This window comes from Ceratina calcarata, unplaced genomic scaffold (genome assembly GCF_001652005.2).
Source record: "Ceratina calcarata isolate Rehan_Ccalc_2016 unplaced genomic scaffold, ASM165200v1 scaffold8, whole genome shotgun sequence".
NCBI lineage: Eukaryota > Metazoa > Arthropoda > Insecta > Hymenoptera > Apidae > Ceratina > Ceratina calcarata.
In genome coordinates, this window is record NW_017179316.1 from 704576 (window position 1) to 716756 (window position 12181).

Here is a 12181-nt window from a genome sequence, read left to right on the forward strand (position 1 = left end):
TTATTGATGTTGACAAAATCCGACCATTCCACCGTCGAATCAGCGAACTTTTGATAAAAAATTTCGTTTTTCCTCAATAACTCCTAAACTGTTGGTCGTACGGGAAAATTGCATAGGACCTTTCTTGTAGAGGACGACGAGATCTACAATTTCTGTATAAAAAGGTTTCGCTAGTATCTATAGTTTACGAGTTATTTGCAAAAAGCTGTTTTTCCGTTTTTCGTCAATAACTCGTAAACTATTAATGCTAGCGACAAATTTTTATATGGAAATTGTAGATCTCGTCGTCCTCTACAAGAAAGATCTGATGCAATTTTCCCGTAGATTCAACAGTTTAGGAGTTATGGGCAAAAAACGAAAATTTCGCGAAATTTGAAGGGGTACCCCTTGGAAAAATCTCGGAAAAATCGAAACTTTTTTTTTTGTTGTTTATTATTAGCAATGGTCTTCCGATGTCTGATTTCTTTTTAAAAAATGCGTTTCTAAAGTGCATAAACTTTTGGGATTGACTGTATAGCCAATACATCCTTAAAATTTCGAGCGTTAATCGAATGATTGTTCGGAAGGTACCGGCGGAGTACTACGAAGCGGTGACCGTGTATTTCAGCGACATCGTTGGATTCACGGAGATCGCCGCGGAGAACACACCTTTAGAAGTAAAATTTCGTACAAACAGACCCGTCGATTTTTATCCGTTCCATTGTACAAATTGCCACGCGCCCTTTTTCAGGTGGTCACGTTTCTGAACTCGATTTACAAGTTGTTCGACGCCCGTATCGAGTGTTACGACGTATACAAAGTCGAGACCATCGGCGACTCGTACATGGTAGCTTCCGGGTTGCCCGTTAGAAACGGTGAACATTTTTTCTCTACTCTGATTCGATCAATTCTTTATATATCTAATAATAGAACCTTTTAAAGGGGACAAACACGTGTCCGAGATAGCAACGATGGCCCTCGATCTCCTCGAGGCATCGTCGATATTTCAAGTGCCGAAACGACCAGGAGAGCGTCTACAGATACGCAGCGGTGCGCACACGGGACCCGTGGTCGCCGGAATCGTGGGAAGCAAGATGCCCCGGTACTGCCTGTTCGGCGACACGGTAAATACGGCCAGTCGCATGGAATCGACCGGGGAAGGTACCCGTTCACTTTTCCAATGAGTCTCTCCTCCTCCTGTGTGCCTCGATCTTAATTGAATTTGCTCGTAGCTCTACGAATACATATCAGCTTGGAAATGAAAAAGGCTTTGGACGCTGTGGGCGGTTTCAAGATTGCGCACCGTGGCCTGGTCGACGTCAAGGTAAAAATTTTCGATCCAACGAACTCGAGCACGTCCGACGTGAATCGTGCGAACGAATTTGGTTGAAGGGCAAGGGACTGATGGACACCTACTGGCTGGAATGTAAGGACGGGGGGATCGCGCGTGCCGCGGAATTGGATCAGCCGTCGTTCTTCGAAGACGTTCGACCAGTCTACATACGTCGACTACGGGAGGAGGGTGCCCTCTGATGCGAGCCGTACTCCCGTCGGGACCTCTGGTACCTGAACCGACCGCCGACGACCTACATACGTCTTTCGCAACCAAACCTCATCGATCATTTGAAGAGACCTGTCCAGGGTCGCAAGAACCGTTTGTCCCATCCGAATCTACACATCACCCCCGTGAAACCGCCGCCCCAGTCGCAGTCCAGCATCGAGTCTCAGGATTCGGCGACGTACGAGGGCACCCACTCGACGACGCCCTGCCCGCCAAGTTACTCGCCCGCGAGTCAACGAAGTCGTTACTCCCAACCGAATCTGCCCACCCTTCTTATATCGTACGACCGAAGATCCAGCGGCTCCCCCGACCGTCGCATAAGGATGTCCCAGCCGACGTTGAATTACAGTTTCAGCGGGATGAACATCGCCGGGATGACTCGCGGCTCCCGATTGTCGTACACCAGCCTGAGGGCAGCGTCCGGAGACAACAGTATCAACGAGGAGAGATTGTCGGCGCCGAGTGTGCAGGGTTTCGGTGGAAGCTCGAGGGGCAGTTTGACGATGGAAGTTCAAGGTTCCTCGAGGCTTTCTCAGCCGGACGTGAGGAGATTCACTTTGCGGCAGGACGTAACGGGGAAACGGGAACGTCTCTCTCAGCCGACTCTGGTCACCGGCGACTATCATCCCGGCCGCGGTCAACAGAGGCTGTCTCAGCCCTGTCTGAGCTCCGGCAAAGACATTCATCTGCCCGCGATGATGTTCCACAGCCCCTCGCCGCCGCCTATCAAGCACAAACGATTCTCGCCGGGCATACACGCCAGCCACAGGGATCGTTTGTCGCAGTTGGACATCGGCGCTAAGTACAGAAACTTCAAAGAGTCCGCGGGGACCAAGTTCAATCGGGACAGATTCTCTATACCGGAACTCGAGACGCAAAACGATCTGAAGCTGATCGCCGGCACGCCGAAGCAGCGGTTTAGTCTGGACAGTCAACTGACGCGTAATCAAGACATGACACGGTCGAGATTGCTGCCGATTGCCAGTTCGCCTATCAGTGAACACCATCCCAGAATCGACGAGCATCCGGTGATCCCAAGCGCGAGGATCTCCGGCGGCAGGAGTCCCACCACGGAAGGCCTCGGAAGAGTGTTGATGGCTAGCACCACGCCGATACTACCGCCGAGCGAGCGGCACTTGCTGACCGCCGAGCTGAGCAGGGTAGTGTCGATCACTTCCACGGCGTCGACTATGACCCAGCAGAAGACCACGATGAGCAGGCTTCACAGATCTGTATCACCGATTCCCAACAGGGAGAGGATGTCGGTGCCGGAAATAAGGAACTCGAGTCTGCGCCGATTGCTCGATCCGCCGACCAGGCAGAGGCACAGCATCACGGGCAACCTGAGGCAGAGCATCTGCTCGCCGATAAGGCCTCTCGACCTCGGCAGAAAGTCGCCGAAGCATCTGTTCGAGGAAGCCCTGGAGAGATTCCGGAAGGACGAGAAGGAGGAGAACCGTAAAAACGAGACGTCGAGCTCGCAGACGATCATCAACATCGTCGACGCCGAGCCGATGAAACACATCCAAAGACACTATTCGTACACGTACGAGAGCACGGACGACACCGGCTCGTTGTTCGACAAGCTGAACATGTCCGTGGTACCGAAGAAGAAGTATCTGGAGAGCAACTTCGACGAGAACGAGCAGGTGATCACGACGGTAATCGAAACGGACGTGCCGATGATCATCGCGAATCCGAAGTACTCGAAGAAGTCGCCGTACTCGAGCGAGACGCCCAAGTGGATCAAGAAGTACCTGGAGAGTGAGAGCCCAAAGCGCGGTAGGAAGGCGACGAGCAACAAGGAGAGAGTGTGTAGAAAGGACAGCCGCAGGAAGAACTCATTGGAATCGGTGGACGACGAAAAGATTACGGACAAGACTAAAGTTCGTTCGAAGTCGGTCAGCAGCGGTGAGAGAAGTCCGAGGAACGTCGGCGCGGTGCAGTCCGAGGTGAAAAACATGAAGAACACGTACGTGACCATCGTGCCCTCGAACAGGACTCGGGAGAACAAGTACGAGGTAAAGGTGGAAAGTAACTGGCTCGATGGTAACGTTCGTGGACTGTACGACGAGGATGAATGCGACGACACGGACTCCGACGATTCCACATCCATATAAATATACTCATTGAACGCACGATTCTCGGGGACGCATCGTCGTCGAGGTGGAATTTGAAGTTAATTCTGAAAAGCTGATTCTTCCGATAGCTCTATACGTCTCCCGGATTTACCTCTGCATTTTGTCAAACGGCAACGTTCAAGGATCGAAACAACGATACTGACGATGAAAGATGAAAAGAAAAAAGAAATTTGTTCAGCTAAACTACGAATTGGCGCAGTGAGAAATTTGAACAAAAATTTTATGTTCTGTACTTAAACCATGGAAATGTTATGATTTTTATGCAGAACGATATTTTTCACTGGTTACCAGATCGGGGGAAATCGCGTCGATAGGAATCAAGCTTGATCAGCCTAAAGTACACACCTGAACAACGGAACACTGAAAACCTGACACGTCTAATTCGAAGTATTTTCTCACGTTACTGTATATACCGTGAATCGCCGCGAACGAACAATTACAGATGCAAATACTTAAATTGTGTCCAATCATTGTCTTTGCTGAATTTCAAACGTAGATTCAACGCGTTAGTTTCTTATTTTATTATTTCAACGAAACAGTATGTCGTTACTACCCGAGATTCGTATGCGACGCGTAACACTTCTCTTGGGCCCATAGATCGTTCGGGATGCGTGTTCTCTCGTCGATATACCACCGACTTTGGATCGTAATGATTTTAGGGGATGTGCGCCGAAAGAAAATATTCATTTTCTTTTATTCTGTACTAGTCATCAATGAGATTCACACGCGAATCCAGTCAGAGTTATCTATTAATGAATTTTAACTCTCAGAGTGAATATCCTGTGGGAACGGAATATCCTGTTAAGCGAGGAATCGATATTTATCCGTTTTAAAAAGAAATTATGATACACTCGCGTGTAGAAGACTCGTGTTTCGCATGAACGTTACGTCGTATAAATATGTACTAGAAAAGTTATGATATTATAACGATGAAACGTAATCGATGTGAGAGTCGTAATATCGTCGTGAACTCGGTGTGAATGTATGTAATATCGCGCTCGTGAATGTGAAATTTAGTTACTGTTCATCGTTAGCACGTGAAAGGAAAAATGTAGCTCTTTATGTATGTCATTAAATATATAAAAGATGTTATACATTCAAATGTAACCGACATGTATTTAATTTTTAATAAACACGAGTTCTTTGTATACTACCTACTCTGCATAATTTAATCTTACGTCGAGATTAGAAACACGAGCGAACGGACACGATGAGCATCGAAACATTTCGTCGCACCTTCTCTCAAAATGCATGTATTGTGCAAATTCTTATATGTATACCATTTATTACACCTCACAACACTTCCGTTCCTAAAAATCTCTAAGAAACTTTTACTCAGATAAAATGCGCACCACACAGTTGCAATGCGCCTCGAATTACCACTTACCATTACATCAGACATGGCATCTCATAAATATCATCGTAACTACCTCACGAGCTCATCAAATCGTTCCGTACGCCGGTACTCAGAATCGTTATTTATTTTTAAGATTGCCTCAAACATTTGCTCAAGTCCCTGTTTCCAGTAAGCGACGGGGACCGGATATATAGGATAGACAGGGATAAGAAATGCTTGAGGCGATCTTAAAAATAAGTAACCACACTGAATACCGGCTATCGAAAGTTCCATTGTTCACAGACATTGACACGTACGTTCGAATCGAACCTCGTACGAACTTTCGTGTGCACCGTCGTCTCATCGTAATTGAAACGTAACAAAGATAAAAAGGATAGCGGTTTGTGAGGATGTAGCTCGACCGCCCGATTCGGCGGACAACACTGACGCTCTGACGGTGTCCACGCGTTCATCAAGCGACGACTTTGTTACGAAGTCGATGTTCTTTCAAGCACGGCATCGAACAGAAACGATTAGAATTATATTCGAAAGGCACCTGACCTGCCATGTCCACGCCGCACTGAAAGCACCGGGAAACTAAGGCACAGCCTTGCTTCAAAATCCGTTGCTCTGCAGCAAATGCTCTCTGCAACACGTTACGACACGAAAGATCGATTAAAGATACAGCACGTTAAAGACGTTAGACGGGTGTGTCAGCGATCTCGTCTTCGAGTAACCACCTTTTCTCGATCGCTGAGATCCAGGAATCTCTGTTTCGCGTCCTCCTCTTGTCTCTTAAGTTCGAACTCCTTCTTCTTCACTTTGTCCTTCTCCCGTTTGATTTTCCTCTGCTGTCTCTTTTTTTCCAGTTCCTCCTGTTCTATCTCGTCGGTAAGCGGTCCGGGTATTTGAGACTGCGCGACAAATCCATTCGTTATTTCACACGCAACGGTAACATCGTCCTAAAAACCAATAGTTCCACGTACTTTGCTATAATTGAATTTGTCCGGATTAGAACCCATGAATCTTCTAAATGTATTTCTAGTTTCCTTATCGTTCGCCGCTGCGTACGGTGTCTGCAGTTTTTTGTTCTTACTGCAAGGATCCGATCCGATTTCAAGTAATTGCCTGTAGCCAAACGATTCGATGAACACTCTTCGAACAATTCTGTGATCACAATGCTTACCATACTAGTTTCAAGTGTCCGCCTAGAGCTGCCAAGTGCAACATCGTATTCCCGTCCTCGTTGGTATCGTTAACTAACTTCGTCACGTCGTCCCTGTTTATAATTGAACTCGAATCAGCCGCGTCGTCTTCTTTGTTCCGTTCTAACTCCACGCCCTTCTCTACTTCAATGAATAAACTGTCGACAGTGGACGAGAGTAATTCACAGTCGCCTAATTTGCACGCGGACCACAGCTTGACTCTGGCGTTGGCTAACGTCTCGTTCACGGGACACGCTTCACCGTCCCTTCTCGCCTTCTTTCTCTGACGGCGAGCTTTCTTGCTCTTCATGTATCTCGGCACGGTGTCTTGAAACGCCAGCAGGTTCTCATGGAAGTCGATCTCCATCTCTTGTTCGATCAACGAGACGTCCATCGGAACGCCACCAGCACCAATCGAGTCTAACTCCGACTCCGAAGACGACTGTGCCAATTTAGCGACGATGTCTGAGGGAACGACAACGACTTTTGTCAACTGTTCAATCAGGTTTCATTCACATTTACAACGACAACGTTCTATCTTTACCGGGTAAAGGACGACACGGACTCTTCCTTGGCTTCGCTCTGTCTATATGGGACCGAGAATTTCTGTGCTGTCTCTCGGGAGAGGATTGAACAGGAACCTTAGTCTTATCGACCTCTCGCTGATTGCGCGCACCATTGGCAGTGTCGGACTCGCACTCTCCGTTCTCCGTTTTCTCCGCCACTTCGTTGGTCACCTCGGTTCTCGACACTTTCTTTCTGATCGGTTGACGCGGTGAAATTGGGAAACAGTCCGTAAAGTCAGCTGCGGAACCTGCGAAACGACGAAGCAGATGTGAACACGTCACCCGGTAGAACGTGAAATTAACGTCGTACCGTAGATCTCCATAGTACTCAATATATCGTACACCCTTTTGACTTCGCTGAACGTCGCCCTGCGAGTGGGGAACGGTAACGGCCTCAATCTCGAGTCATTCTTGTCTAAAGGTGGATTCTTCCCCCCGAATAATACGGTGCGGTTATACGGGCCCACTGCTCTGTACAGAATCAGGGAGGAGCCATTGATATGAGGCGACCATGATTCGAGTATTTCTTGCACATGCTGAAAGACCGTTAGGCGTTAATGTGTACGAAGATATTTACAGCTCGGCTGAATTAAGAAGCGGAATACCTGAAGGAGAGATGCTTCGTTGTAACGACGTAAACTAGTCCCGGCACTCTTCTGATGATTAGCCGTTGTGCGCGAACTTTGTGCAAAACCCTGTTTCGCCCGCACGGTGTAGGAATGAAACGTTTTATGAACTACCGGTTCACCATCTGAAATGGGAATGATTTCCTCGTGATCCATGTAACGCGGAACACCGCCTTCCCTCCGAATCGAAGCTACCTTGAAACACAGCTGCAGCGAAATGACCGCCACCAATCATGATAACAGTCCACGTCGTCCGCCTTCCACTGTCTAATGCCTGAGCAATCATCTCATTGTCTACCGCTGGAATTTCCTAAAATGTAATTGCATCTCTCCTGATCTGGCAAGTATAGACACGCCAAGTGATTCTAACAAAGTAGATCAAATTACCAGATAAGATCGTAGACAAGAACGTCTATATTTAAATTACTCGAGAGACTATATCTTTCAAAGAGTATAAAGAAACAGACCTTTTTATTGTGAAGCAAACACCTGTAAATACTAAATATGTTCCCATCGTCGTTCTCAAAAAAGACTTTCGAATGACGACTCGCAGTGATCAACAAGGTTTCCAGCTTTTTCTCCTTCGTAACGTCGTCGCATTCCGCGTCGGAGCCATCGGAAACCGATTCCGTGCTCTTCCCTTTCTTCTCGGTCCTCTTGCTCTTAGCGGCACTGCCTTTAACGTCGGATTGCATGCTCGGCGAGCCTCCCGCTTCCGAGGTGTACGTTTCCTCTTCATTCTCAGAATCAGTATCGCTCCCAGACAGGCTCGAAACATCACCTATGATCGTAAACGATGTTTCATGTATAACTCGTGGCGACTGATCTCTTCGACAATTGCCTAAGCAGTACCTTCGGCAGCTAAGAGGGCGAACTTGTCTTCGCTGATAGATTTTAATCCATTTAAACGTTGCTTCAAGTTGTAACGATGCCAATCCAATTTGTAATGCAGCCTCTGTTGCGCTTTATCTTCGAATATCGTGTTGCAAAATGAACAGCACAAAGAATCCGACACGACCAAATCGTCAAGTTGGCTGAACACTCTTTCGGCTTCTGAAACTGCGATTTATAAACCTTAAACGTTGTCCGAACGACACGATTATAACGTTCGAAGCACAGTACGAATTAGTGTTGCGCGTTCCAAAGTTCACGGATGCGATCGACTCGAATGACGTAATTAAACGGACAAATGGAACAAGTAGCAAAATACTCCAAGAGTCCCAGCTTTGAAAAGAAATAGATAACGATTCGGAACTTGATCGCACGCTCATTGTAGATCGCAAACGTGAACTCGTCATTGATCTAAACAGAATTACCAGATGATGTTCTCGATTGCATGCATTGTGCAACTTTTATTCCTCTCGTGATTCTGTCGAAGTCTTCCTGATTGTATATTTTAAACATCTGATGATTCATCGTGTTCGCGGCGTGTTGTAATCTCTGTAACGATGATTTCGAAGTCACGTTGGGAAACGACAAATTCGATCACCGGATCGAATAAAATAGATAGAACGTGTAAATCAATTTACAAAACACTCAAAAAGAAAATGACAGGAACACTACTGCATGCTTTGCGAGGCGCTGATGTTGCGAGGCGCTCGTGGCGCCATCTAGCGTAAATGGCTGCGAAAGTGCTTGGCCCCAATGAGTTTGGAGGTGCTCGTGGCGCCATCTAGCGTTCACGGCTGCGAACCCGCTTTTCTGTCTGGTGCAGCAATATTGGAGCCAAGCACTTTCGCTTTTGACAAAAAATTTGGTTTTTTCTCAATAACTCCTAAACCGTTGGTCGTACGGGAAAAATGGATACGACCTTTCTTGTAGAGGACGACGAGATCTACAATTTCTATCTAATAGTTCTTCGCTAACATTAATAGTTTACGAGTTATTTACAAAAAACCGTTTTTTCGTTTTTTACAAATAACTCGTTAACTATTGGCACTAGCGAATTCTTTTTACGCAAAAATTGTAGATCTCATCGTTCCCTACAAAATGAGTCTAAATACGCCCTCCTACGTCCATCCGTTCGGGAGTTATTGAGGAAAAACGAAATTTTTTGTCAAAAGCGAAACTGCTTGGCTAAAAAAATCATCGTGGCGCCATCTAGCGTTCACGGCTGCGAACATGCTTGACACCGATATGTACGGCAATATTTCTGCAATTTTCGTTTTTCGTCAATAACTCCCGAACGGATGGACGTAGGGGGGCGTATTTAGACTCATTTTGTAGGGGACGACGAGATCTACAAGAAAGGTCCTATGCAATTTTCCCGTATCTCCAAGGGTTTAGGAGCTATTGAGGAAAAACGAAATTTTTTGCGAAAAGTTTGTCGTTTCGACGGTGGAATGGTCGGATTTCGTCAACATCAATAAAATGCGAAATAATCATACTCAACTCATTAAATATCGAAATTAGAAGAAAAGTGCACTATTTCTAATGATAGGAAATGTATTTTTCTAATGTACATAAACTTTTGGTATTGACTATATAGTCAATACATCCTTAAACAGCGAGATCTGTAATAATAGCATTGAATGTACCTTTAAAAACATAGTCGGGTCCAAATGCTTTCGATATAGGTGACGCATGATTATTTTACATCTTGCACAGACAGTTTTATATCTATCAACTTTTACATGTATACGTACATCAGGTTCAAACGCTACATTTGTATGTATTTACTTTCTGAATCAGATTCCGAACAAAGAAAGTTGATCTTTATTCACAGCTGACATCGGACCGAAATGAAATCGTTGGTCGTAAAGAAAATCATGGTTCTCTTGATAATACAGTTTATTAATACTCTCAGTCATTCCACTTTTTAATTCCACTCATTTAATTCCACTCATTTAATTATAAAAATATTTTGCACATTACTACAACACGTATGCAGGACATCGTGAGATTAGTACATATAATAGTTAACGGTTATTCACCCATAGCTCCCTTTAGTCTATCAATAAATATAAATATATCTACAGTCTTAAGTGTAACGAAGAAATGAATGAACGAGCAAGAATTTGAATGAAACACGTGTTTTGTACTTTATAGGATATCATGTGGATGTTAAATCTTGCATAGCATTTAAATACTGTCCGTTGTTTCATTTTCAAACATAAGACATCCCGTTTTGCGTTTCTCTCATAGATAAATAAATCTACTTACAATTAGTTTTAACACTCGTTCTTCACAGTGAACGATGTTTTATACGTTGATTTACGATATAAATTATTAAATTAAACATATAATTAGTTAACAGAAATAACTAATAATAATTCTTTTTAAGTCACACGAGCACCGATACGTTGGTACGACGTTTCAGAGACACATGTAGATGAATATCAGTACTCCATTGATTATTCCCATCAAATAATTAATTTGTATCCTTGATTCCCTTGTAAATCTGAAAGAAGAACGGGGAACATTAGAGAACGAGCAACCGAGAAGATCGCGTGTATGATCAAAACTCTGCGGTCTGTCGCTTAAATCATTTCATTCACATTCGAACTTACCTATGCTTGGAGGGACTAAAGGGGGAGGGTGGATTGATTCCAGGGACATTGCTATCTTTGTAAATTATAAACCAAGTAAAACCCATCGTAATAAGACCACATACTGCTGCTCTTATCAACCATCCAAACGTTTTACAGAACGATGTCGTTACACTTACAACATCATCGTATTGACTAAAGTTAACAAACTTTTCACTTACAATCGACAATTGCTTCGCATCGAACTGCGACACATCCGGTAAATGTGACAATAACAGATTGGACACGTTTGAAAACACAGATGTCGACGATGCTACATTATTCTGCAGCTGCGAATTACTTCCTAGAGAGATGGTACGAAAACATCAGGAATAACAATATTCGTGAGCTCTTTCACATGCAATGCTGCAGTAACGAAACTTGTTAACTCGCGATTGCGAAGAAAAAGGAACAAATCAAAAGACGTACAGTTCATCGCGAACGATGTATTAAAAATAAAAGTTCTGCATTATCGCTCGAAGCTCGTCAATACGAAGATATTGGAAACAATTGTTACGAACGGATATTTAATGTCCGATCGATCTTAAAGAAAATGTATGTACAGGGTGCAAGTTCGTGCAACATACGTGTTAGAGATCATTAATTTCTGAGCAAGCGAACATTCTTGTTTAAATGCTATTTACCGTAATATGTGTACAATTTCTTCAAAATCATGGAGAGCGATATTAAAAGGAGGAGCAAAGTAAACGTCCATTCGTTCCTCTGTATTCTGTGCCAGAACCGTGACGTGCCTTTATCATCCTTACTTCCGACTAGATCTTTCCCTTCGGCACTACCATTGAAACGTATATCCAATCGTTTCTTTCCCATTTTTATTCTCTATCACAGGGAGCACGTACGTACTCTTTTATGGACCAAGCATTCGACCGACCATGAACAACAAACGACACGAATCTCCAAAAATAACAGTGACAGTGAATAATAATAACAGTGTCACGACTAGATGACAGATATACGTCGCTGTTGCGCGTGCGTTTAGAAAGATTTAATTTCAGGGCTGTATCACCGATCATCCTTTGGGAAAATAGCGGATATTCGTTTATTTAAAAGAGCGCGATTGACGTGAAAATTTCTGAACATGTAGCTCTCTGCTGGGTACCACATATTTCTAAAAAAGCGAACCCGTGCAGCCCGTACCTTTGCACGTTCGAATTATTAATGACAACGACCCTGCGAGTAGAAGATCATGGAGGGGCAAGCGATAGGTTGAACAACACGT

The 12181-nt window shown here is 44.7% G+C and overlaps 3 protein-coding genes across 4 annotated transcripts in view; 1 reads left to right on the forward strand and 2 right to left on the reverse strand.

Moving 5' to 3' along the window:
* LOC108630979 (uncharacterized) overlaps window positions 1-4834 on the forward strand; it is a 19172-nt gene extending 14338 nt beyond the window's left edge. The window contains exons 10-15 of one of the 2 annotated variants that reach the window (XM_026818480.1): window positions 567-656; window positions 731-854; window positions 922-1140; window positions 1212-1303; window positions 1372-1503; window positions 1621-4834. In XM_026818480.1, the coding sequence (XP_026674281.1) occupies window positions 567-656; window positions 731-854; window positions 922-1140; window positions 1212-1303; window positions 1372-1503; window positions 1621-3660 (2697 nt within the window). In that variant the 3' untranslated portion in view covers window positions 3661-4834. The other variant, XM_026818479.1, reaches the window with a different exon arrangement.
* Window positions 4778-9002, reverse strand: LOC108630978 (ankyrin repeat and zinc finger domain-containing protein 1). Its single transcript, XM_018034597.2, has 11 exons — window positions 8731-9002; window positions 8267-8473; window positions 7882-8195; window positions 7610-7724; window positions 7394-7539; window positions 7099-7324; window positions 6767-7036; window positions 6204-6687; window positions 6004-6145; window positions 5758-5931; window positions 4778-5663 (listed from the first exon to the last, which is right to left on the reverse strand). The coding sequence occupies exons 1-11, from the start codon at window positions 8828-8830 to the stop codon at window positions 5490-5492; spliced, it is 2352 nt and encodes a 783-aa protein (XP_017890086.1). The 5' UTR covers window positions 8831-9002; the 3' UTR covers window positions 4778-5489.
* A 1184-nt stretch (window positions 9003-10186) lies between these two features.
* Window positions 10187-12137, reverse strand: LOC108630987 (uncharacterized). The gene is made up of 3 exons (XM_018034614.2): window positions 11586-12137; window positions 10924-11245; window positions 10187-10814 (listed from the first exon to the last, which is right to left on the reverse strand). The coding sequence occupies exons 1-3, from the start codon at window positions 11770-11772 to the stop codon at window positions 10730-10732; spliced, it is 594 nt and encodes a 197-aa protein (XP_017890103.1). The 5' UTR covers window positions 11773-12137; the 3' UTR covers window positions 10187-10729.
* Window positions 12138-12181: the final 44 nt, after the last annotated feature.